General features: G+C 43.8%; 1 protein-coding gene and 1 non-coding gene across 2 annotated transcripts; one reads left to right on the forward strand and one right to left on the reverse strand.

Moving 5' to 3' along the window:
- Nucleotides 1–24,902, reverse strand: OPALIN (oligodendrocytic myelin paranodal and inner loop protein). The gene is made up of 6 exons (XM_006157328.2): nt 24,793–24,902; nt 20,563–20,598; nt 9,405–9,440; nt 7,484–7,603; nt 5,189–5,245; nt 1–2,779 (listed from the first exon to the last, which is right to left on the reverse strand). The coding sequence occupies exons 1-6, from the start codon at nt 24,793–24,795 to the stop codon at nt 2,606–2,608; spliced, it is 426 nt and encodes a 141-aa protein (XP_006157390.1). The 5' UTR covers nt 24,796–24,902; the 3' UTR covers nt 1–2,605.
- Nucleotides 12,804–12,911, forward strand: LOC114009466 (U6 spliceosomal RNA). The gene has a single exon (XR_003550874.1). It is a non-coding gene; the product is annotated as a U6 spliceosomal RNA (small nuclear RNA).
- Nucleotides 24,903–26,753: the final 1,851 nt, after the last annotated feature.

Here is a 26,753-nt window from a genome sequence, read left to right on the forward strand (position 1 = left end):
TTTACTTCTCACTTTATTCCAACATAAGTTCTCGTGCATCATAGCACAAGTAAGTGACAGAAACACTGAAGCTTGCTCGTTTAGTGGAAACCATTCTAAATGAAGAGTCTACACAGTGGGTTGTAAGTAGGTTAACATGAATGATCCGGAATGCGAGGTACACCTGACTTCGTAAGCTGCAAGTCTCATTCTCATGCACATCTCGATCCAGCTTCACAGTGTCCCTGGGGGGTAAGGGACAATTGCTATCTCCATTGTTAAAGTACAGAACTCAAGCTCCAAATTAACAGCAATCTGCCCCAGGACTGACACAAGTATAAAAACAAAGGCCATGGCTGGGCTCTCAGTAAGTCCAAAGTCCTTCTTGGCCTGTAGAAAAAGACAAGGCCCAGGGTCACTGGACACATTTGCTTAAAAACGGCCAAATCTCCTTGCCAAAGTGACCAGACCCAGGAGACTTAGCACAAAACTCAATTTCACAAGGGACTTTGAACTTCAGGTACTGGCATTGCAGCAGTTGGGTTTATAGAACTCATCTGTTATTCAGGGAAGAGGGACACATTTCTGAGGAATCAGAGCCCTGTATGAGAAACGGCTGTTTTCCAGGGTATCAGGGCGGAATGGCCCCTGAGATGCCCCAGACCCAGGCTTTCCCACCTGGAGGCCTGGCCTGCTCGGGCGATGGCCATGCACAGGAGAAAGAGGCCACCTGGCAGCCTCCTCAGGGAGTGACCGTGACAGCCTGGCCTCTGATGCTACGTCATTCTTGGGTCTCCTAGATGGCAGCATATCGCCAGCGGCCCAGCACTGTGACCCTGTGTTTATCCACATGGGTCCTCCTGGTCTCTCTTCCAGTCAATATTTTCATGATCGTTGAAGTACTGGGGTTTGTTCTCCACTCCACAAATGGAGACCTCGCTTCTAATAACCTCTAAGAGTACCTCTTGCCTTCCCTCCCATAACATGCACATGCACATGCACGCATGCATGCATGCGTGCACACGCACACCACAGCCCATTGCAAATAGCCTTCCTTGCATGCCCTCTGATCACAGACACAAGTGGGAGTGACGGACGAAGTGTCTCCAAGGACAGGCGGGTGGCGGGAGAGCTGATGCAGGCTAGGAAGCACCTTGCCCAGAGTGACCCAGAAAATGAAATTGGTGTTGAAGGAAAGAGGAGGGCACAGCAAAAGGGAGGGGGAGGGCAGGGAGCTTGGAACAGTGGGACAAGGAACTGCTGGGACAAGAGAATGCCCAGAGGCCGTCTCTCCTTGAGCAAATCACACAAAACGGAAAACTGGCTGGTATTTGTGCAAAATGGTCAAGGGGCTCAATCCACATCTAGAAACTTCCTTTCTAAGCCTCCCTGGAGAGAGTTCTCAGCAAGCTGAAAGGCCGACTCTGTGTATGGGCTTAAGAGCTTGTTCACGCTGAAGACTTTATTTATTTATTTATTTATTTTAAATAAAAGAAGCCGTATCTTTAGCAACTACCCATAAGGCCAAAGGTTGAAGATGTTTGAGGAACCGCCATCAGACATATCATATTGCCTTACTTTAAAAATTAAGCAAAATGCTTATTGTAAGAAATGCCATTTTAATATGAAACATGATCTCCATCAACCTCAACATCTTAAAGGTTAGCTATAATACTACGGGTCTCTAAACTTAGGATCTGGAACTGGTGAAAACCTGGGTTTTCCTGGCTCGCATAGAAGGCTCACATCTTGGAAGTTTTACAGACTGTTAGTGACACCAAGAATCACCTTTCGATATAAGCGATTTGCAGGCCATGGGGAAAGTTTGCCACAAATGCTCTCTTGGTGACCTCATGACTGGCAGTGATGAGGTCACACACGACTAGATCAAACACGCAGTACGAGAAAGTAGGAGAGGGAGTCGGGAGACAGAACCAACATCTAGGGCCTCCTAATAGTTCCCAGCTAATCTTTTCAACCATCACCTGAGGCAAGTAATATTATCCCCTCTTTTACAAAAGCAAAGAATGATAGGGTCTCTCAGTGGTGGGTCTGACAGAGAAGTTCCTGTCTCCTGCTACCACATGGTCCAGCCATGTGCTGTCTGGTGGGTGGGGAATGTGTGACTCCATGTGATTTCTGCCCTGAGATATTCTGAAATAAGGAAAATCTTCCTTCACAAACCCTGTAAGTTTCATTTATACCGAGCTGACCTTGGCCAACACTCCTGTGCAAGTCAGGTCAAATGGCATTTTTGAGAAAAGGGATATGAAAAAAAATGATGAAAAGGCAGGACACTCGGAAACTGGACCCATTCCCCCAACCCAAAGAAAAACAATTCTACTGGGGTCAAGAATAGGACCTAAGGACTCCTAGATGCACGTGACCCCACCTGCTGCTCCACTGCTTATTAAGCCACAGAATCAGAGTGTTGGAATGAGCCTATTGGATCTGCTCCCTAAAGAGACAAACCAATCCAAAAGCTTTCCAGAGCTGCACATGCAATTCTGATTGGCTAAGAAGCAGCTTGGCATTTCTCCTCACTCCAAGCACAAATCAAGCACAAATCCCTGGGTCTTCAGCTCTGTTCCAGCTCAAGGTCCGCCTGTTCCTTGACTGAGGCACATCATTCCAGGCTCAGTCTGGGCACAAGCCACCACAATCCCCTCCTTCTCTCCATTTCTTCAGGAGGACGGTAAGTATCACGCATGGGTTCCTCACTTCCTGATACGGTCTTCACGTATATGTGCGCTTCTTGCACTCCCATCGTATTCTCTTGTGTGGGTGATCTCCTAGGATTCTTGAAGAAACAAACAGGATTTTAAGAATATGGCAGAGGCCTCTACTTCTGGCTAAGATGGAGTCACAGCTATCAGATATACCCTCCCACCTGAAACAGTCCCAAAGCAGATAAAACACTTGGAACAATAGTTTTCAAGACACAACATCAGGCAGGAAGGATAGTGATCTAGGAGAGACAGAAAACAAATGACAAGAGTCCTACAGTTGCCTGAACTTACTGCCCTGAGAATTTTCAGGCCACTCATCTCTCCTTTGCTTTATGTTCATATAGTATCTCATTTTGTAGACTTTAACTTTTAATATATTTATATCTTTATATTTAAAGTGGGTTTTTGAAAGCGTGATATACACACAGTTCTTACTGCAATGGCTTGACCTTGCAATGATATGAGAGCAGTATGCATTCAGTGATATATAGGCTAAGCTAGTAAGATGTTCAATAGTCTAGGTGTATTAAATGTGTTTTTCACTCAGGATACTTTCATTTTATGATGGGAATATCAGGATTTAACTCCATCATAAATCTGAGTATCCTCTGTTGTTGGATCTTATCTTTTTTATAGTTTATTTATTGAGAGGGCAGTGAAAGACAGGGATCTCTGACAAGGTTTTTGCCATACTCTATTGCCCCAACTCCTAGGCTTTTAGAAAGCCAGGATCATAGGCACAGGTGTGTCTGTCATGTTCAGATTGACCCAGGAGTCAAACCTTGGGCCTTATTATATGGCTCCTTTGTCCTGCAGGAGCACCTTACACCTGCACCACCATGGCTGGGCCAGAATCTTACTTTTATATACAATCTGCTTCCTCTGCCTTTTAATTCCAGTATTTAGATCATTTACATTTAATATGAACATTGACATGGTTAGATTTCAGTCTACCAACTTGCTATTTGCTTTCTGTTTATTCTAGCTATTTTATTGTTTCTTTAAAAACTTTTTTCACTTTTTTCATATAGATATTAGAAGTATCTTACTATATCTCATGAAGAAGGCTGTTGGAAATTATATTTATTATATAGATCAGCTTGTGGTTGTTTGACTCTATTGAGTCTTCTTACCCAGGAGCAGCATATGTAACCCCCATTATTTAAGTATTATTAATGTCTTTTACTAAAGTTTTATTTTTGTCCATAAAGGTTATTTATTTTTGATAGATTTATTCCTCAGCATTCTCTCTGCCCCCTTCTCTATATATAAATATAAAACGTAGGTCTCGCTTTGTCATGATCCTTCTGCTTTAATCTCCCAAGTAGCTAGGACAATGGGTGCATGCTACCACACCTGGCTTTTAGGGTGGATCAAAATTTGAACCATATGACCTCAACCTGCCTAGTAGCAGCATCAACCAGTTTATACTACCATGGCTGGGCCTAAAAAAATGTTTTTCTTAAACTTACTTTCTCAAATTGGTTGTTGCCAAGTTAAGAAATATATATTACTTTTATATGTGGATTATATCACTTTCATATGTGGATTTTGGTACCCAGTAAAATTTTTTAAATCTCTTGTTAATTTTAGTGATTCATCTGTAGATTAAATGGTTTCTCTATGACAATCATGTCATCTTCAAATAATGACAGTTTTGATTCTTCTTAGTATTACATATTTTATTTTCTTATCCTGCTGCATTGACTAGGACCTAGAGCAAAATGCTGAATAAAAGCAGTGTTAATGAACATCTTTATATTATTTCTGATCTTAAAGAGAATGTTTTCAATATTTTACCCTTAGGCATAATGTTTGTGTAATTGTTTTTTTTTTTTAATGTCTTCTTTTAGGCCCAACTGGTGTCCTGGTGATTAAAGTGGCTGGATCCCATAGGGCTGTGCGGTCCAAATGCAGGACCCTGTGCCTGGTAAAAACAGTGTGTGTGTGTGTGTGTGTGTGTGTGTGTGTGTGTGTGTATGCCCAAAATCCCAAGAGGAAAATGGAAGAGAAAGTATTGAAGTGTAGCCAACTCCCCTGGGGTGCGCTTTCTCACTTTCTCTTTCTCTGTGTCTCTCACTAGTGAGTGCACATGCCCTATAGCATAAATTTTAAAAATTGAAAAAAAAGATGTCTTCTTTCAAGTTGAGGAAGTTCCTATTCTATTTTTAATGTGTTGAAACATTTGTTCATACGACAAATGATTGTTGAATTGTTTTGAACTTTCTTCTCTCATTGAGATGGTTATATGATTTTTATCTTTTAATTTTTAGTGCAATTACATTAAATTAATTTTCTAATATTAACAAATCTTGAATTTCTATCTGGCAAATAGAAATATACTAAGAGCGTCCTTCGTGCCTGAACTTGCTTGGTCATCTCTTTTCACACTGTACACCTTCTGTGCATGAAAAGCTTGAAAGCCCATAGCTTGTTCATGGTATGAAAGATAGATAAATATTATAACCAACGATTCTTACCTCAGATACCTTGGGATTGTCATAGATTTCTGAAATTTCACACGGTCTCTCACTTTCCTAAGTTGATTTTTAAAAAAAAGTGAAAAAGAAGAGTCATAGCATTTAATCATAACCATGATTAAAGTCAGTGGTTCTTGAAGCCAAGTGCATATGAGAATCATGAGAAAGCTTTAAAACTCATTTTGTATACTGTAGTAATATACAGTGAATAAATGGGATTGAGTTTAAAACAAAATAAAATAAATTTTAAAAAAAGAAAGCTTTAAAACTGAATCAAAACAAACACACAGATAATAATCCCTCCCCAAACCAAGCCATTCATGGTGAGTTACTCCACAAATAATCCACGGTTTTCAGTAGAGAGACGCGGGAGAGAGTAGAGATGAAACAAGATGGGCCATTAGTTGATAATTGGATTCATTCTACTATCCTCTCTAATTTAGCATATATTTAAAATGATCCATAATACGACCAGAAGGTGACATGGAGGTTAAGGTGCTGAATTCCACGTGGCTGACCGTGTGGTTCGAGTCTTGGACCTGGCAGCTTGAAAATCATCTCGGGCACGTGTTCATGTGTACACAACCTCCCAGGAGGAGAAAGGAAGAGAAGGGATTGTGGCATGGCCATAGCCCCTGGGGGGTAATTTCTCACTTTCCCTTTCGCTGTCCCTCTGTGTGCCTCTCAAGCAATTGCGTACATCCTATGACACCCCCCAAAAACAAACAATTAAATAAATAAATAAAAATTTGGTTTGTTTATTTTTTAAAGCACAATACCAGCTCTATCATTTAGAAATTCTGAGGTAATTGGTTTGGGTGATGGGCTTTTTTTAATCTTCTAGATGATTTCACGGTGCATTAAAGGTTGAAAAGCTATTACTTAAGTAATAGTACCACCAACAGCTACAGTACTTCTTCATGTGTTTAAATTTTACAGCTTGTAAAGGTGCTCATCATCCATGTAATCATTTCATCCTGTCTTTGCCTGCCTCTTAAAATGGGGGAGGGGGTAATTTTTATGACTCCTCTTTTTGAGTTGAACTAATTCAGCCATAGAAAATGTTATTTGTTCAGGATCATATAAATCCCAAAGTGGCAAAGCCAGGAGCAGAACTTAGGTTCCCTTTTCTTCAGATAGGTGCTGCGATATTCCTGCCTCACTCCCAGCTGGGGACACAGGCACGTGCCACCACGCCCAGCTCTGCTTTAGACACGGCTGTCACAGTCAGCCTGTAGTTGAGGCTGGAAATTGGACTCGAGCCTCCCCCATGGCCCCAGCTTAAAGAGCATAGGATTTTAGCAGTACACGCCACTGTGGCTGGGCCGGAACCTCGGTTTTCTAACTCCCTGTCCGTATTTACAGTGCCGGAACGACCACAGATGCTCACAGACAGACTAGAATAGAACCCACAGTCCGTCGGACACAATCGTATTGCAGCCATGGAGTCACTGGACACTGGTCTGGGTGACCTTTGGATTCTGAACATGGTCTCCAGAGAAGCTGGCATTTGGCATGGGTTGGGGTGAGGAGTGGGTGTAGACGCTCTTGTGAATTACACATTTGGATGCAGAAGGCCAAAGACAAATAGAGCCACACACGTCTGCTGCAGCCCCACCTGAGAGACCGTGACACCTCTTTACCCCCCACCGTTTCTCACATTATCTCCGTCCTCTGCTAGAAAGCTTGTCCACCTGCGCTTCTCAGCTTTCGAAGACAACCCCGCTGTCCAGATGTGGGCTTGCTGTGGGGGTAAGCGTCCCTCTCCACTGCTACTTTTGCCACCCCAAATACCACCCTTGGTCCCAGGATTTGCTCAAGTGACCTGAGAGCTGTATGACCATTTGACACTACCTGGGGTGATGTGGAGTCTGGGATGGAAGTTATGGCACAGAAACTTCCACCATCAGGGCCTGCAGATGGCGTAGAAGTTATATTGCCGGACTCCCATATGACCGACCACGGTTCGAGTCCCTGACCTGGTGTCTCTACACACACAGTGTGTATGTGTGTGTGCATGCCCAAGATGCTAGGAGGGAATGGAGGAGAAGGGACTGTGGCATAGTCACCCCCACCCCCACCGCCCCGGGGGATGATTTCTTGTTTTCTGTCTTTCTATTCACCAAGCTCATGGACCCTATAGTAAAAATCTCTCTTTGAAAAAAAAAAGGAAAAGAAACTTGTCCTCAGGACATAGACTCTGGTCCTGGATCCTGACACCCTTGGTTCAAAGGCCAGTTCACTGAAATACTGATCCCTGCCTGCACACCCAGACCCAGAGATGCTGGTAATCACCTCGGCGGGCTCATCGCTGCTTCGTCTTCGGTGAAGCAAAATAAATAGCAAAGCCACCAGCAGCGCCGTGGCCACCAGGGAGGGGATGCCAGCTGCTATTCCAAGAGAAGGCCCACAGTCCTGGCGTGGAGAGAAAAGCACAGCGTCAGGGGAGCCCTGGAGTCTCCAGGCATAAGGGGAAAATTCAATAGCATGAAAACAGAACAAGATAAATCCCGCATGGGTACTAGACGGCAAACACAAAGTGAAGAGGTAATGAACATGACAAATGACTTGCTCTTGTGGAATGTAATGATGTAGTCTAAAGCAATTGGAAAGGGCCAGGATCCAGTAGAAAAATGGGTGACCAGTGTAAGCGGGCATCCCTAGGAACAGAACCACCTGTGTCGCCTCAACATGGAAAGGTTGGGGAACAACTCAACGCCAGAATCAGATGCCATTTCCACTCATCTATGGCAAAAAGTAAAAGCTCTTATTACAGGGGACTTCAAAAAGTTCATGGAGAGCCAGGCGTGAAGGTCTTTATGGTGTGGCGGTTTCAGTGACATAGAAATTAAGGCAGTTGGGTTCCGCATGGCCGGATGAGTGGTTTGAGCCCTGGACTCAGTGGCTTGAGTGTGTGCGCGTGTGGACCCTAAAAGTTCATGGAAAATGGAATTAAAGTACAAGTTTATTTGGGTGAAAACATTCTTTGACATTCATGCATACTTTTCATTTAATACACATTTTCCATGAAGTCTTTGAAGACCGCTCATAAATTTCACCATTTTTATGTAAATTTCTAAAATTTATTTACACTATACTTCTTAGACAATTTTCAAATTTGCATTTTTGCTTTAATTTGGGTAGAAATAGGCATGAAATAGTCACATAAATTTTCAGATTTGCAGATTATCTACAAATATTGAAAATAATCTGCAGAATCCCTAGAAAAGTATACCTCTTATACAAGGAGACTTCAGAAAGTTCATACAGTTTACTTTGGTGCAAAATTTTTTTTGAAATACTCTTTATAATATGTATCTTACATGAAACTTCTTTTTAAAGATTTCTGCCATAGGGCACATGCACTTGCTGGAGAGAGACAGAGACAGTGAGAGAGAAGATGAGAAATCACCCCCCTATGGGGATGGCCATGCCACAATTCTTTCTCTTTTATTCTCCTTTTGGGATCCTGGGCATGCAAGCACATGTGCCTGGTGTGATTTACAAGCCACCAGGTCTGGGACTTGAACTGCAGTTGGCCATGTAAGAGTCGACTGCCATGCCACCCACTGGCCCCTTATATAATCCTTTGAAGACCCCAAATACGATGCTGGAGTCTCCTTCACTTTTTTAGGGAGGAGTGTTTTGTTTTGTTTTTGTTTTTTGAAGAGTAATAAAAGTATGCAAATTACATTGAGTTGTCAGAAAAGTCATGATGTACTTTTTCTGTTTTTCTATACAAAAAAATGTGTTATGATTTTTCTGACAACCTAATAAACGTATAGGTTGTTGGCTTTTCACACCCAGAGAACAGCACACAGATCAAGAAACTGAACGTTCATTACCAGCTGCCCAGAAGGCCCCTGACTCTCCCTTCTAATCGCCCTGTGTGTGACCGCTATCCTAAAATCTGTCACCAGAGATGAGTTTTGTCTGTTTCCCAGCATCGTGTAGGTGCAAATGTAGCTCGTGCACTCTTCTGCATCTGGTCTCTCCCGCTGAACACTTTGCGAAGTCCACCTGTGATGGTGCGTGCTCTACCTCACTTTTGAGCTGAGTTGTTCCTAAGAATCATTGCTAAGCAGTTCTGTGCTTGGTGAGAGCTCATCTTCCAGGCTTTATCTAACCGTCAAAGCAAATGCACCTGGTGGGTGGAGCATTAGTAACCCCATTCTGTAAATGACAAAACCAAGGCTCAATTAAGTGATATACTTACTACTTCTTTCCCGCCCGTAACAACTGGAGCAGAAGTCTATGTGAAGAAAGAACAGCTCTGTAAGAATACAAAACCTATAGAATACAGATTATAGACAGCTATAAACTAAGTTATAATGCCTAAAATTCACCCTTCATTAAACTTTCTGTTAACAACAGCTACCAGATAGAACCATTTTTGTTTGCTTTGTTTTGATTTTTTTAATAATTTTTTTCTTATAACCACTGCACATCTTAAAAGTATACAAAATGGTTTTCCCCAGCATAAATACAGTAGATATTCATTAAATTATTACCACATACATTATTATCAACAGATAACTTTTCATGTATTTTTCTGTTAAATTTTTTACCCCCAACCCCCTCTTCCCTGCCCCTTTACCCACTCCCTTATACTGTTTCTAGTATCTTCATTCACCCTTCCTGCTATTACACCTTCCAGTCTTTCAGTTTCTGCTATAGAGTACAGACATTCGGTGCATATTGAGTGGTACATACAATACCTGTCTTTCGTAGTCTGGCCTGTTTCCCTTAGCAATAAATTTTCGTATTTGTCCACTTTATATCAGACGCCATAATATCATTGTTCTTTAGGGCTGAGTGGTATTCTGTAGTGTATATGTGTCACAGTTTTCAATCCGTTCATCTGTTCTTGAACATCTGGGCTGATTTCATGTCTTCTAAGACATTTCAAAATTGTGAATAATGCAGCAATGAACATGGATGTGCAAGTGTTTTTCTGAGTGTTTTCCTGTCCTTTGGGTAGATATCCAGGAGTGGAATTACTTGGTCAAATGGCAATTCTACTTGTAGGTCTTTGAGGCACCTCCATATTGTTCTCCATAGTGGCTGAACTAATTTACATCCCCACCACCAGTGTAGGAGGGTTCCCTTTTACCACAGCCTTGCCTGCATTTATCAACTCAAAATAAATCAAAGATATAAACATAAAACTTCAAACTAGAAAACTACTGGTGGAAGACACAGGGAAAACTCTTAGAGACATTGGAGTAGACAAAAATCTCTTAAATAAGACCCCTAAAGCACAAGCAATAATCCCCAAAATAGACAAGTAGGACTACTTCAGGCTAAAAAGCTTCACACAGTAAAAGAAATGATAATTAGACTGAGGAGATAGTCCTTAGAATGGAAAAATATATTTGCAAACTATATCTCAGATAACCAGAATATACAGGGAACTCAAGTAGCTTACCTGCAAAAAAAAATAATAATAATAATAATAATCAACCCAATTAAAAGATGGGCAAATTAGCTGATCCAACAATTCTCCAAGGAAGACATAAGAATGGCCAAAAAGCGTATAAAAACATGCTCAACATCTCTTATTATAAGGGAAATGCATAACAAATAAGACCCTTTTGATTGCTTTCCAGGTAAGAACTGGAATGGAATCTGGCTAGTAAGAGGAAGAATTCACTCAGATAATGCCTGTGGATTTGACATAACACCTTTTACAACTCAAATGTCTTCCTCTTGTCCTTATTCCACACACCTTTCTCAGCACATCTTGAGCCTATTTGCTTGACTCTATTTTTAGAAGAGAAACAAACAGTGGTAGAAGCAAGGCGTTTTTTTTTTAGTGTTATGATTTCTTATTTACATTTAATTGGTCTACATCTCTATAGCACGCAATATGGTTTTTCAAGTACACATGCAGTAAGTTATAATCGAATCAAAGATATTACTATATATGTCATTTTCAATGGAGAACTTTACATTCTTATGTTGATTAAGTATTTCTTTCCTTGGGGTCAGCAGTTGACGTAATGGCTATGTTGCTGGACTCCCACGTAATCGACCACGGTTCGAGTCCCGGACCCGGTGGCTTAAACTCATGCCGGGCGCATGTGCGTGCGTGCCCAAGATCCTGAGAGGAGAATGGAGGAGAAGGGATTGTGGCATGGCCATCCCCTCTGGGGGGTGATTTCTCGCTTTCTATCTCTCTGTCTCTCTCTGTCTGTCTGGTAAGCGCACACGCTCTATAGCAAAAACCTCTCAAAAAGAAAAAGTATTTCTTTCCTGAGACCCTCTCACTTACCCTCTACTAACCATCCTCTTCATACAGTCTCTGGTATTTACTTTTGTTGGTATTCACTGTCGTAACTTTGAATCTTTCCATTTCTGCCACAGAATGCAGACATGTGGTATAAATTGAATGGGGATATGCAGTGTTTATCTTTCATAGTCTGGCTTACTTTGCTTAGCATTATATCTTCTATAGCCATCCTTTTTGTATTAAACACAGGTTCTCATTGTTTCTTCTATCTTTCTTATGGTAATAGTCCATCATGTAAATGTGCCATTTTTTTTCAATCCAATCTTCAGTCCTTAGGCACTTAGATGGGTTCCTTAGCAATTGTGAATAATGCTGTTAAAAAATGTGGATGTCTTTCTGACTGAATGTTTTCCTATCCTTGGGTAGATACCAAGGAGTGGTATTACTGGATTGTACGGTAGTTCTATTTATAGATTTTTGAGAAATATCCGTATTACTTTCTAAAAGTAGCTGTACAACTTTACACTCCCGTCAGTAATGTAGAAGGGCTCACTTCTCATCACGCGCTCACCAGCATTTGTCATTCTTTGTTTTCTTGATCACAGCCATTCTTACTGGGGCTAAGTGGTTCTTCATTGTGGTTTTGATTTGCATTTCCCTCATGATTAGAGATGTTAGTACTCCTTCATATGCATTTTAGAAAAATCTTACTTGTTTTCAAATATGTAATAACGCACATGGCTGAAGTTAAAAATTATCTGTGCTACTGGGTATAAAGCCATATTGAATGAATACACTCCATGTTTCTGATTCACATCTCCACTAAGGAGAGGATCAAATTTTATCCATTTTGAGATATTTCATGCAAGAGTCTTAACCTTGACTAATAAACCTCAAGGAAGAAAGTTCTACATAAGCGACCATGTAAACTACACCAAGTGGTGTAGTCTGGAATGAGGGCACGGGTGCTGGTGAGCTCCTGCTGCCTGTGACGGAGAGGTCATTTCTCCACTCACCAGTTAAGCTGCCTCATTTCTTCATCTATAATAGGGATGTTAGAAGCTACCACTAGGGTTGTCAGTAGGATCAAATGAGCAACAGAAATACGAACTTTTGTAATTCCTGTAAGCTTTGCAGGTCTGGTCAGAGCTGTCATTTACTTAATCTTCTCAGCAATCTCAGTGAGTACATTGGCATCCCAAGGGTTTGGGCTTTTGATAATTATTGTCTCTATTTTACAAAAAAAAAAAAATGAAATAGAGCTCGGAGAAGTTATGGAACTGTCCAATTTTCCACAATAACCATAAATTTCACCTGAACTTGAGTGTTTAAATTCCAAACCCAGACCTCTTTCCAAGAGAGTTCTCATCAAAAAAGGGATTTGAGTGCTTGCTTTGGCCACTCATATACTAAATTGGAATGATACGGAGAAGATTAGCATGGTCCCTGTGCAAGGATGGCATACAAATTCATGTAGTGTTCCACATGTTTAAGCTACCTATAACTTTTACCTGCTTTGATCTTGAAGACACAGCCCTCTAGCATGATAACACCTGGGATTTAAGGGTGATATTCCCTCTGCCAATATTACTGAATATTCTCCAATAAATAGAAAGAAGTGAATACAGCATCAGATGACCAAAAACCTGTTCAGAGGCATAAAGGAACACGAGGAAACAAGGAAATACTCACCCAAGGGAACATAGTGACTCCTCATCAACAACGAACAACATGAAAGAATTCACAGAAATGTCAGAAAAAGAGTTTCAAACATTCATTGTGACAAAACTTAATGAGATGTAAGATAGAACAACTAAGTCCAGGAAATGAGAAGATCACTCCAGGACATGAAGGAAGAATTCCATAAAGAGATTGATGGCTAATAAAGACTCAAACAAAAGCCCTGGAAATGAATATAATACAAGAAATTGAAATCGCTCTGAAAAGCATTGCAAGCAGATTGGACCATGCAGAAGAAAGGCTTTCTGACTTGGAAGACAAAGTCTCCAACATAGACTAAACTACCAAAAAGAATTTTTAAAAAACCTGAAAAAATGACAATAATATACAGGAAATTTAGACACCAATAAATGCCCAAATATCTGTAAAATAGGTATTCCAGAAGGTGAAGAAACTAGTAAAGGCATGGAAAAACCTCTTCCATGAAATGCTACCTGAAAACTCCCCAAATCTAGAGAAGCAAGGAGAAATTCAGGCCGAAGAAATAGAAAGAACTCCAAATAGAATCAACATTAAAAAAAAAAAAAATGGAGATTATCTCCCTCCCACCCTGGCATATCATAGCCAGATTGGTAAAAAAAATCAAAGATAAAGACAAGATTCTAAAAATAGCAAGAAACATCAAGTTACTTAAAAAGATTATCCTATTAACCTCAACTGAACAATGCAGGCAAGGAAAGAATGAGAAAACATATTTAAAACATTAAAAGAAAACCCAGTTTTGACCAAGAAAACTATACCTACCAAGTATACTATACATCCTTCAAATGAGAAGAACAGATAAAATCATTCTCAGATAAACAAAAACTGAAAGAATTCACCAGCATGAGACCAGCTCTTTGGGAAGTGCTGAAGGGATTACTGTATCAGGAAAACTAAAGAGATACACACACGGAAGCAAGAGGACAAAAAGCAACCAAGAAAATGGTTAAAAAAATGTCACGGATAAGTCCGCAAATATCAATAATAATGTTGAATGTCAATGGATTTAATTCTCCAACTAAAAAGACACAGACTCGTTGAATGGTTAAAACAAAACAAAATAAAAACAAAAACAGGAGCCCTCCACATGCTTCTTACCAAAAACATACCTCATTGATAAACACATACATAGACCGAAAGTGAAGAACTGGAAAAAAAAATATTCCACGCAAATGGAAATCAAAAAATGTCTGGGGTCAGGGCTGGTAGGTGGCGTGGTGGTTAAAGGCACTAGACTCCCACATAGTAGACCCAATTTGAGTCCTGAACCTGGCGGCTTGTTTTCTCACTTTCCCTCTCTCTCACTCTGTCCCTTTCTGGTCAAAGCTAAAAATATAAATAAATAAATAAAGTTTAAAAAATTAAAAACAAAAAACAAAAAACTGGGACCAGCAGTTAGCGTAATGGCTATGTCGCTGGACTCCCTTGTAGTCGACCGCGGTTTGTGTGCTGAACCCGGTGGCTTAAACTCACACCGGGCATGTGTGCGTGCGTGCCCAAGATCCCGAAAGGAGAATGGAGGAGAAGGGATTGCGGCGTGGCCATCCCCCCTGGGGGGGGATTTCTTGCTTTCTGTCTCTCTCTGTCTGACTGGCGAGCGCACGGGCCCTATAGCAAAATACTCTATGAAAAAAAATTTTAAAAAAACTGTCTGGAGTCATAACACTGATATCAGATAAAATGGACTTCAAGATAAAAATTGTAGGAAGAGACAAAGAAAGACACTATGTAGGATTAAAAGGACTAATTCACTAAGAAGATATTACACTTATAAATACCTGTGCACCAAGCACTGAGGCACCCAAATTCATGAAAGAGGGACTGTTAGATCTAAAGGGAGAGGTAGATTGCAACATAACAATTGTTGGGAATCTCAAGACCTCACTGTTTCCTCTGGAAAGATTGTCTAGAAAAAAATAAAGCAAGCGATACAAGATCTAAATGATACCATAAATCAAATGGACTTGACAGACATCTATTGAAAATTTCACCCAATAACTACAAAATACACATTCTTCTCACCCACACAAAATACACATTCCTTCCCTGGAACATTTTCAAAAACTGACCACATGATAGAGCATATTGGAACATTTTCAAAAATTGACCACATGATAGAGCATAAAACAAGCCTTTACAAATTCAAATGTATAGAAACTATATCCAGTGTCTTTTCTGACCACAATGGAATCAAAGTTGAAATCAACTACAGAAAGAACTCTTGAAAATACACAAACACATGGAAACTAAATGACCTAGTTCTGGATGATTTCATGACCACTAAGAAATTAAGACTGAAATCAAAAGAGTCATTGAGGGACCAGCAGTTAGCATAATGGCTATGTCGCTGGACTACCATGTAGTCGACTACAGTTTGAGGCCTGGACATGGCGGCTTAAACTCACGCCAGGCGCATGTGCGTGCGTGCCCAAGATCCCGAGAGGAGGATGGAGGAGAAGGGATTGTGGCGTGGCCATACCCCCTGGGGGATGATTTCTCGCTTTCTGTCTCTCTGTCTCTCTCTGTCTGTCTGACAAGTGCACGTGCCCTATAGCAAAAATCTCTCAAAAGAAAAAAAAAAAAGTCTTTGAAACCAATGGCAATGACCAAATGAGTTTTTGTAACCTTTGGGATACAGCAAAACAATCATACAAAGGAAGTTCATAGTAAAATCAGTGCCCACAAAAACAAACAAACAAAACAAAACGAAGAGTTTTTATAACCTTTGGGATACAGCAAAAGCAGTCATACAAGGAAAGTTCATGGTAATTAGTGTCCACTTTAAAACAAACAAACAAATAAAATAAAACAAAATAAAAAAACCAGATAAGTGGCAAATAGACATCTAAGGACATATCTCAGAGAACTGGAAAAGCAACAACAAAAAGAAACAAACAAAAAACCCAGAAGAAAATAACATTAGAGCATAAGTAAATAAAATAGAGTGAAAGAACTATACAGAAAAAAATGAAACTGAAAGTTGGTTCTTTGAGAAAATAAACAAAATTGATAGACCATTAGCTAGGTTAATCAAGAACAGAGAAAGGAACCAGATAAATTAAACAAAACAGGCAATATTACAACAGACATAACAGAGGTGAAAAATATTATGAGACAAGACTACGAGATATTATATGCCAACAAACAAGAAAACCTAGATGAGATAAACAAATTTCTGGACATGTATAGCTTACCATGATTGAATCAGAAAAAATAGAAAGCTTGGATAGACTAATAACAAGCAATGAGATTGAATCAGTAATAAATAGTCTCCCAGTGAAGAAAAGTCCAGGTCCCAATGGCTTCACCTACAAATTCTATAAAACTTTAGAAAAGAAAACTAAGCGCAGTTCTTCTCAAACTATTTCTAAAGATACAAAGCAAGGAACCTTCTTAAATGTATTCTATGAAACCTCCATAATCCTGATTCCCAAAACAGACAAGGACAAAGCAAAAACGAAAACAAAAAAAAGAAAACTACAGATCAATAGCCCTGATGAATACAGATGCAAAAGTTCTCAGCAAGATACTAGTAAATTACATCCAACAACACATTAAAAAGATTATGTACCATGACAAGGTAGGCTTTATTCTAGGGATGCAAGGATGGTTCAACATATACAAAACAATGAATGTAGTACATCACATTAACAGAAGAAAAGGTAAAAAATTATGATCATATCAATTGATGTGGAAAAAGCATTTGATAAAATGCAACATCCCTTCATGATTACAACTCTCAGCAAAACTGGCATAGAAGGAATATTTCTCAACATAATAAAAGTCATCTATGATAAGCCAATAGCTAACATCATACTGAATGTTGCTTTTGACTTTTCCACTAAAAACTGGAACAAGACAAGGCTACCTACTTTCTCCACTCCTTTTCAAAGTAGTACTAGGAGTTGTAGCCAATGCAATCAGACAAGAGAATAAAATAAAAGGCATTTGAATAGGGAAAAAAAAGAAGTGAAATTATCTCTATTTGTAGATTATATGATTATATACATAGAAAAATTTAACAAAAAACTGGAAGTGAGTTAAATGAATAAAGCAAAGTGGCAGGATACAAAATTAACATATAGAAATCTATAGTATTTTTGTATATGAACAAACTGAGATAGAAGTTATTGAAGAAAACAATAACCTAGGAATAAACCTAATCAAAGAAGTGAAAAACCTCTACAAGGAAAACCATGAGAAACTTAGAAAATAAATTGAATATTACACAAAAAAGTGGAAAAACATTCCATGTTCCTGGATTGGAAAAATTAGTACAATAAAATAATTGATTCTACTCAAATTAATTCATAAATTTGATGCAATTCCAATCAAATCACGAGAAATATTACTTAACAGAAATAGAAAAAAATCATAAACTGTGTCTGGAATCATTAAAGGTCCCATATCACTAAAACAATCCTGTGCAAAAGATTAAATTAGGAGGCATCTTGCTTCCTGACCTCCAAATAGCATGGTACTTGCACAAAAACAGGTAGTTAGATCAATGGAATAGAATTGAGAACCCAGAAATAAACCCCAAAACACACAGCTAACTGTTGACAAAGGGTACAAGATAATCCAGTGGGGAAAAGAAAATCTCCTCAATAAATGATGCTGGAAAAACTGGTATCTGCCTACAGAAAAATGAAACTGGACCCCTATATCTCACAAACATCAACTTAAAATAGATCAAGGATCTACACATAAAACCTCAAAATATAAAACTGCTGGGGAAAACTCTTGCAGACATCGGAGTAGGCAGACTTCTTACAGAAGACCCCCAAAGCACAGGCAATAGTTCCAAAAATAGACAAGTGAGACTACATTAGGCTAAAAAGTTTCTGATGAGCTGAACAGCTAACTCTCGAGGATACAACCCTCAGAGTGGAAGAATGTATCTTCAAATTATGCCTCAGATAAGAGACCCTTAACCAGAATTTATAGGGAGCTTACCACAAAAGCAAAACAAACAAAAAAATCAGCCCAATTAAAAGATGGGCAAATGAGCTGAACAGCTAACTCTCCAAGGAAGACATACTAATAGCCAAAAGGCATATGAAGTTCAACATCTCTTATAAGGGAGATGCAAATCAAGCCACAATGCGGGCCAATAGTTAGCGTAATGGCTATGTCGCCGGACTCCCATGTAGTTGACTGCCGTTCCTTCCCAGACCCAGTGGTTAAACTTAGGCCCAAGATCCAGAGAGAGGAGAATGGAGAAGGGATTATGGTGTGGCCCTCCCCCGGGGGGTGATTTCTTGCTTTCTGTCTGTCTTTCTGGCAAGTGCATAGCAAAAACTTCTCAAAACAAACAAACAAACAAACAAACAAAACAAACAAACAAAAAACAATAAAAAAAACCCAATGAGATACCACTTAACCCCCAATCAGAACGGCTTAATTTAAAAAATAAAGAATAAGTGCTGGGACCAGCAGTTAGCATAATGGCTATGTCACTAGACTCCCATGTTGTTGAATACAGTTTGAGTCCCGGACCCGGTGGCTTAAAACTCACGCCAGGTGCGTGTGCGTGCATGCCCGAGATCCTGAGAGGAGAATGGAGGAGAAGGGATTGCGGCGTGGCCATCCCACCTGGGGGGGGATTTCTCGCTTTCTGTCTCTCTGTCTTTCTCTGTCTTTCTGGCGAGCGCACGTGCCCTATAGCAAAAACCTCTAAAAAAATTGATTTTTAATTGACATATAGTAAAGTACACTCATTTCTCAGACAACCCCTTTAGCTCTCATAAACGGATGGAGTCCTGTACCTGTGACCACAAATAGATACAGAACAACCACCGTCTTTTGTGCTGTCCTTTTGCCGTGCCTTCTCCCTGAAAACCATGGAAATGTTCCGTTTCTCCAACCACCGTCTTTTGTGCTGTCCTTTTGCCATGCCTTCTCCCTGAAAACCATGGAAATGTTCCCTATCCCCACAATTTCGCTTTCCAAAGTGTTACATAAATGGAACGATGAAGCTCGTAGTCTTTGAATTTGTCCTGCTTCACTTAGGATAACAAATCTGAGATCTAGCTGCTGTTTTATTTGTATTTTTTTGGAGAGGTTTTCGCTATAGGGCGTGTGCGCTTGCCAGAAAGACAGAGAGAGAGACAGAGAGACAGAAAGCGAGAAATCACCCCCAGGGAGGATGGCCACGCCGCAATCCCTTCTCCTCCATTCTCCTCTCAGGATCTCGGGCATGCACGCACACGCACCTGGCGTGAGTTTTAAGCCACCGGGTCGGGGACTCAAAACTGCGGTCAACTACGTGGGAATCCAGCGACTTAGCCATTATGCTAACTGCTGGTCCCGAGATCTATTTGTTTTGTTGTGCATATCAATAGTTCATTTATTTGTATTGCTGGGTAATATTTCACTGTTATTTCATGTGATAAGGTTTTGACGGGTGAGGAGAGGGGCCAGGGAACCCATCTGCAGATGATTAGCACGGCCGAGTCGCGGAGGCAGAGTGAGCGGGGAGGTTCAGAAGCCAGGCGCCCAGGAGGGTGGAGCACATGCCAGGGGCATCAGGACAGGGATGCGAGGACAGTCAGAAGGGGTGTGCGTTCTGCTCCTCTCTAGAACCATGCCCTGTTACGGTGGGCACTAGCTGAGCAACCTGCTTCTTCGTAAGCCCCATCGTTCTCTTTGAGCAGCCATCGGACTTAGCAGAAAATCTGGGTGCAGCCAAATCCACGAAGAGTCTGGGCCAGGAAAACATCTCGTGAATCACAGGCACCATGGGGTCAGAAACAGCCCTGGCGATTGGCGTGGTCTCTAGGCGAACAGAAGCCCAGGGACCGACCGTGATGAAAACCATGCACCACTGACAGCGGAAATGCCTATTTTGACTTATGACTATTAATAAACGCCATAATCAAGCAGCCATAAAATGTTCAGCTTTGTTGGCCCAATCATGTTCCTTCTGGAATATGTCCTACAGAAATCATCTTAAGTGCATGTCTATCACAAATGATTCCTTATCCCATCATTATTATTTCTAATTAGAATTAATCAGTTAAATAAATAATTTACTCAAAACAAATTACATGACCATCCTCAGTTCTGGTTATAAAGACTAGTAAAAAACATTTGTGATATAAAATTTCATGCAGAGTAAGAACACAGCGATACAAAGACAACAAAAGTCATCAAATCAAACAGGACAGAGAGGGGTCGACCAATGTTTTCTGCCAATAGGAATTTAAGTTTTCAATTTGGGGTTTGGTTTCCCCTATTTTCCTTTCCGGAATGGGTTTTCCTAACTTCATTGTTAGGAAAGTCTCTGCACCCTGTCAGCCATTTCTAAGTGCCTTCGAATGACCATAACTGATGGCCGTCCGCGAGGCTTCCATGACAGGCCCATCGTCAATTCTCGGATAATCTGCCGACTCGTCTGAGAGCGGGCTGCGGTACTTACCGTGTTAGCCGGCAGTGTGAAGTTTAGTGAGAAGCCCTGTAAGAGAGAAGGACAGATGGAAGCTCCCAGAACAGTTAGCCATCTCCTGAGCCTCCCATAGACTCACTGGCCTTTGCGGATTCCAAGAGAATCACTGATCCTGGGTCTCAGCCAGCCCGTCTTCCCCCACCTTGGCTCCTGGAGGAAGAGGGAGGCCGACGAGCCCGAGGTCGCGAGTCCCTTCCCGAGCCTCAAGGGGGTCTCACCACCCTTCTCTCCCCAGGTTCCCATGCAGGGCCAGATTGAAGGGCCCACCAGGGAGGCTACTGCCCAAGGGGCCCTGATCCACAAAATCAGCAAACATGTTATTAGAAATTCAGCAAAATGCTGGAAATGTTCTTCCCAGAACCCCCGTAGGGAGAGAATTGTCTGATTTAGAAGTACTCTGTGTTTTCTGCTTCGAGCTTGCCCATGGGACGTTCCCGAGACAGTGAACCTGGGAAACACAAGGCTTCCCTTGGGGCTGAGTCTGAGGCAGAGGTTCTGGGTGACTCAATGGGACGTGGTCTAACACAACACCTTTGCTCAGCCACCTTCCCCAGACAGTGAACCTGGGAAACACAAGGCTTCCCTTGGGGCTGAGTCTGAGGCAGAGGTTCTGGGTGACTCACTGAGCTGGGCAGCAGCAGAGAGGTGCTGGCCTGTCCCCGCCCTCCCCTCACTCAACACCTGGTCTCACCTCTCACCCAAAGAAGGAGTCGGTGTTTAAGGACCGTGTGCTCAACCGGGTCTACCCAGTTGTGTGCTCAAATGGTCTACCCAGGTGCCCGTGTGCATGGGTCAGACCCTGCCCAGAGCCCCACGGCCCTTTGTCTTCCCTGTCCCCATATCCTGCCACTCCAGTGTGGGCTCATGGGTGACAGCCTTCCCGGGCTATTCTTTCTGGGTCCCTTCCCTGCCTGGATGGGAGGACCCAGGCCTGACTCAACCAGTGACACTTCCTGCCCCTGCCCCTGGACTGAAGTGGTCTCCTTTCCATTTCCCAGGCCACCAGCCCTCTGGCCCCAGGCACCCTGGTCAATGGCCACCTGGCTGGGCCCTCCTTCAGGCCCGGCTTCCCTGGCATCCAGGGCTCAGCCTGGGCTACTGCTTCCAGCCTTCCCCGAAGCCTCCTGAGACCAGGTTCTGTCATTCTAGAAACGATGCGTTGGCTGTTTCAAAGTGAATTTTCCCCCAACCACAGGAATATTGTAAAGGAGTAAAAGCTCCAGAAAATGTATCACATCCCAGACCTGAAGAGCCTCAAAGATCATGGACCTCAAAAACCTCGTCTTACAGAAGAGGAAACTGAGGCCCTGAGACTCATCAGAAATTACGTCACAGAGAAATAAGAACAGATAGAGCCCATCTCTTAAAAACAGGCCAAATGGGGGCCAGCAGATGGCATAGCGGTTATGTCGCCGGACTCCCACGTGGCCACCTGCAGTTTGAGTCCCAGACTCGAACTCATGCCGGCCACACCCAAGATTCTAAGAGGAGAATGGAGAAGAAGGGATTGCAGCATGGCCGTCCTCCCTGGGGGTGATTTTTCACTTGCCCTCTCACTGTCTGTTTCTCCCCCTCCCCACCCCCAAACCACAAACGAACATGCCCTAAGGCAAAAGCCTCTTTAAAAAAAAAAAAAGGGCAAGTCAAACGGGCTCTGATCATGTGACTCAAATCCAGCCTGAAAGATGAAGACAGAGACGATATAGTCCTAGCGCATCCAAAATTGATCAAATGCCTATTTTCAGAAATGAGGTGGTTTGGAATTCGGGTGGGGGAGTGAGCGAGAAAGTCTTTCATAACCAGGTGTTTTGAACACCTACAGTGCATACTTCCTCCCAGCTCCGACCCCACAGATGGCGTCCTTCAGTTAAGACGGCTACGCCCAGCTCCAGCTCCGGGCTTCAGCGCGACGGCTCAGCCGCCCCCCCATAGCAGGGTGCCCTTGTTTCATAGAGAAGGAAACCGTGGCTCGAGACTTGCATGGGGTTCCCAAATCCCCACAAGAGTTAGCTGTCGCCAGAGCCTGGGTCTTCTGCTGACAGCTTCCTTCCCCCGCCCCACAAGGCGTTCAAACAACGCCTACAGTTTCTATGACAAATTGGAGCCCCCAGGCTCAGAGAAGGAGGCACCTCTTTTTCTGAGACAATGTTTGAGCGACAGAGACCTCTGGGCTTCCTGGGCCAGGGTCCTCTAGCTCAAAGGGCCTGCTCGCGGCCTTCCATGCGACACGAGCCGAGCAGACAGGGGCCGTGAGGACACTCGGTGCCCCTGCACTGGACGCAGCTGCCCAGAGCCTTGCCTCATCAGCGAGCACCCGGCACTGATGTCACAGGCGTAGACAAAGCGTCCTTTGGGGGGATGGCAGAGTAGGGCGAGCAACGACAAGTGGGCCATTGCGTGAGTTGTTTATCAACGTTTGATGACGAGGCTTTTGGCCCATCTTAGAAACACATGGGCGTTTTGTAGAAGCACAGTACAGTGTTCTCACAGAGGAAAAACATCACGTAAATCGGGGAGGAGGAGAACCTGCGTGGTGCCCTGTAGACCCACAGATGGTGGGGGAGGCAGCCCTGATTCGGATTCACGTCCACACACAGCCACTTAGCAGCTGTGAAGTCTTGGAGAAGACACTCAGACTCTCCGGTCTGCATTTCCTTACAACAAATCTACTCTGCTGGGCTCGGTTTTTCCATCCTCAAAGCAGGATTCCACTCACTCGCCCTGCTCACGTCTCACGATAAGCTCAAGGGAAAGCTTGCCTGTGCAGCTCCTTCCAAGGGGTACTCCCGGTGCGAGAGGGGTCGCGTAGACTGCGTCCTCCATGGCCCGGCCGCATAGAGCCAGGCATCGGGAAGGCCCTGGGAAGCCCCCACAGGAGACTCGCAACACGAAGCCCCCGGCCTCAGCACAGAGTCCATGCGACGCGCTCTTTGCTTTTGCTGCTCTGAGCACCGTGTAATGTCCACAGGACAGCGCTGAAGCCACTTTGGGACCGCAGTGGCCGAGTGTCCCTAGTATGAGTGCTGTTTACGAGGGGGAGGAGGGAGGCGGCATAATACCTTGCTGTTAGGGAGGGCGTGCTGCGTGTCAAACACTATACTCACGCGGCCCAGGAGAGGGCTGGTATCGACCTCATCAGTGTGAAGGCTGGAATAGCTTTCTGAAGGTTACCGGCTTGTAAGTGGTAGACATCAGGCTAGGTCAGATCTGCCCACCTCCAAAGCCTGAATTGAACTCCTTTTTTTAAAAATGTATTTTATTTCACTTTTATTTATTATTATGTTAATGTGCTGTAGGGCATATGTGCTCACCAGCTAGAGAAAGTGAGAGAGAGAAAGCAAGCCCCCCAATCTGGGGCTCGAACCACTGTTGACCATGTGGGAATCTAGCACCTTAACCACCACACCACCTGTTGGCCCCTCAATTCCCTTTAATAATCTTTTTTTTTTAAAAAAGATTTTACATATAAGTGAGATTATGCAGCATTGTGTGTACTTGTGTGTGTGTGTGCCTGTGTGTGTGTGTGTGTGTGTGTGTGTGTGTGGTGTATATACACACATAATGTCCTCCAGCAGAGTCCATGCTGTGGCAAATGTCAGGATGTTTTCCTTTCTTAAGGCTGAATAATATTCCACTGCATATATATCACAATTTCTTTACCATTTATCGGCTGCTGAACACCTAGGTTGTCCCCATAATCTTCTATTCAAGAATCATAGAAGTCTCCTCTATTTCCTTTCCTCACTGAGCTAGCCTCATTCGATCAAGTCACAACCAAGCATGTCTCACATATTAAGAAAGGCAGGAAGCTTTCGGAGCGTTCTGAACATCCCTGCTGCTGATAGTGCAGCAGAAGGCAGACTAAACCAACGCAGGTGAAAGCACCCCGCAGACCCATGGCTCCGACCAGGACATGAGTGCCCTTGAAACATCTACTGTGCACCCTTGCTGGGTGTGAGGCTTCAAAACGAAACCTTAATATCAAAATAGAAGATGACATTAACAAATATTAGATGAGAATTTTACAAAACGGTTAGTATTTTGCATATCGGAAAAAATCACACACACGAAACCCTGAAGGGCTGACTTCATTGCGCTCAGGCCACAGGTACGTTTGACTGGGCTAGGACCGGCGAGCAAGAGGTCCCACGTGTTTAGAGACAGAAATGAAGGTTAGGCTGATAAGCGATGCGGCTCACTCACCATTTCTGACAGCCTCTCCAGGACCTTCTCCAGTCACGCCCTGGCGAGCTCCGCTCTCGTTGGTGTTATTGGCTTGTGTCCTCCATTCACAGGGACACCAGCTGGGAGAGCCCAGGAGGCAGGGTGAGAGGAGGCCCCCAGAGAGCCCTGGCCGAGCCATTTATGGTCAGGGGAGTAACCGAGTCCACAGCCCAGCCCTCGAGAAAGATGGGCCCTGCTCTGTGGCCCTGGGTATGGCCCACTCATCCACCCCTGTGCCTTCATTTTCTGTCTTTGTTTTTCAGGCCACTTTCTTGGCTCCACCTCCATCTCCGCAGAGAAGCCACAGTGGGCCTGGAAGCTCAGGGCGTCTGCAGCCGGCAGCGCCTTGGGAACAATGGGTTACACAGGACTGGGGCTGGCTGCCCCGTCCCCAGCTGACCATGTGGACATGCTACCAGCACCCATGTACAGGGAGCCTGGAGGCTCTGGAGGTTGGTGCTGGAGTCTATTCTGCCCCTGAGGCAGGGTCTTAGCTGCTGCCGTGAACGATACACTCAGTGGTCCACGCCGGCCTGGCCCGGAGCTCGGCCTCAGCTCCTTCCTACTCTTGGGTTTTGAGCAGGCACCTCCTGGAGCTGGAGGAAACCCTGGGTCTGGGTTTAGATTTCTGCTACACATTTGATTTGTGAAGGGGTGAACGGGGTCCCAAGGGTGGTGCACTGGGAATGCAACGCTTGCGAGGCTGACCACATGGCAAGATTCCAGGGTCATGTCCAGAGACCTCCGGAAACACGCTCCTGTGTCCAGGCGCCAGGGCTGGCAGAGACTGGGGTCAGTCATGGTGTGGGGACCTCACTGGGGTCCTCTCTGTGTCTCTGTCTCTCTTATAGAAGAAATGAATAAAATAAACTGAGCAATTTAAAAGGAAAACAAGAAAAATAAAACCAATAATTGGGTCATGCAGACCAAAGCACTGTGAGAGGAGCAGGCAGGGGTGCGGGGAGAGGGCGGTGGAGGGACAGGGAGGCCATCGCTTCCACCACTCTGGGAAGACTGCACAGGAGCGCCGAGGAGAGCAGAAGGCACCGTAGACCCTGCCGGCAAGCCTGTGCACTCCCAGAACCCAAGCCAGGCCAATGCGCTGGAGCCACCTGGCCGGCACCAGGGACGGGTTAAGAGCATGAGCGTGAGGCCAGACCCTGTGAGAAGGGCAGGGTTTGGTGCAAGTCCCACATGTGGGCAGTGGGAGAGAAGCCCTGTGGGGGTTCTAAGTGACGGGTAACTGTCTAACTGACACTGAAGGGCCCTGGCTCCTCTGTGGAGTGGCATCTCAGGGCAAGTGGAGGGCAGGTGACTGGTCAGCAGAGCCCAAGCGAGAGGACACTGCCAGGCAGCCATGGAAGTGGACAGCGGGGGAGGCATGTGACTTACGGTGGAGGGTGAGGCACTGAGACTCGACGATGGAGGAAAATGGGCCAGGGGAGGGAATGAAGGTGAGGGAAAGGGCAGAGTGAAGCCAGCTCCTGGGCATGACTGCCAGGGGAGATGGACACACCGCTGCTTGGGTGGGTGATCCCGGAGACGCAGCACTGGGTGCAGGGATCCAAGCTGCGTCCTTACACCTGAAACTCGAGTCGCCTATGGGCTAGCCAAGTGGGGATGCCACCTGGATAAGGGGGTCAGCCTGCAGCTGGCTTCAAAGCACGGTGAACAGGAGCAGGTCCCTGCAGAAGGCAGGACCAAGACGGGGCTCACGGACATGGAGGGGCCCAGTAGACCAGGGGAGGCTGGTCCCCAAGTCAGGGCGATTTGGGGTCACAGAGGGTTAAGAGCATGAGCGTGAGGCCAGACCCTGTGAGAAGGGCAGGGTTTGGTGCAAGTCCCACATGTGGGCAGTGGGAGAGAAGCCCTGTGGGGGTTCTAAGTGACGGGTAACTGTCTAACTGACACTGAAGGGCCCTGGCTCCTCTGTGGAGTGG

This window comes from Tupaia chinensis, unplaced genomic scaffold, assembly GCF_000334495.1.
Source record: "Tupaia chinensis unplaced genomic scaffold, TupChi_1.0 Scaffold000539_1, whole genome shotgun sequence".
In the NCBI taxonomy this organism is placed as follows: domain Eukaryota; kingdom Metazoa; phylum Chordata; class Mammalia; order Scandentia; family Tupaiidae; genus Tupaia; species Tupaia belangeri.

What these genes read in the sequence shown, in the direction of transcription:
- OPALIN (XM_006157328.2), bottom strand. An exon ending in GCAGCGATGAGCCCGCCGAG is followed by an intron (nt 5,246 to 7,483) that starts GTGATTACCAGC and finishes AAATCAACTTAG; the next exon opens with GAAAGTGAGAGACCGTGTGA. An exon ending in ACAATCCCAAGGTATCTGAG is followed by an intron (nt 2,780 to 5,188) that starts GTAAGAATCGTT and finishes TGTTTCTTCAAG; the next exon opens with AATCCTAGGAGATCACCCAC.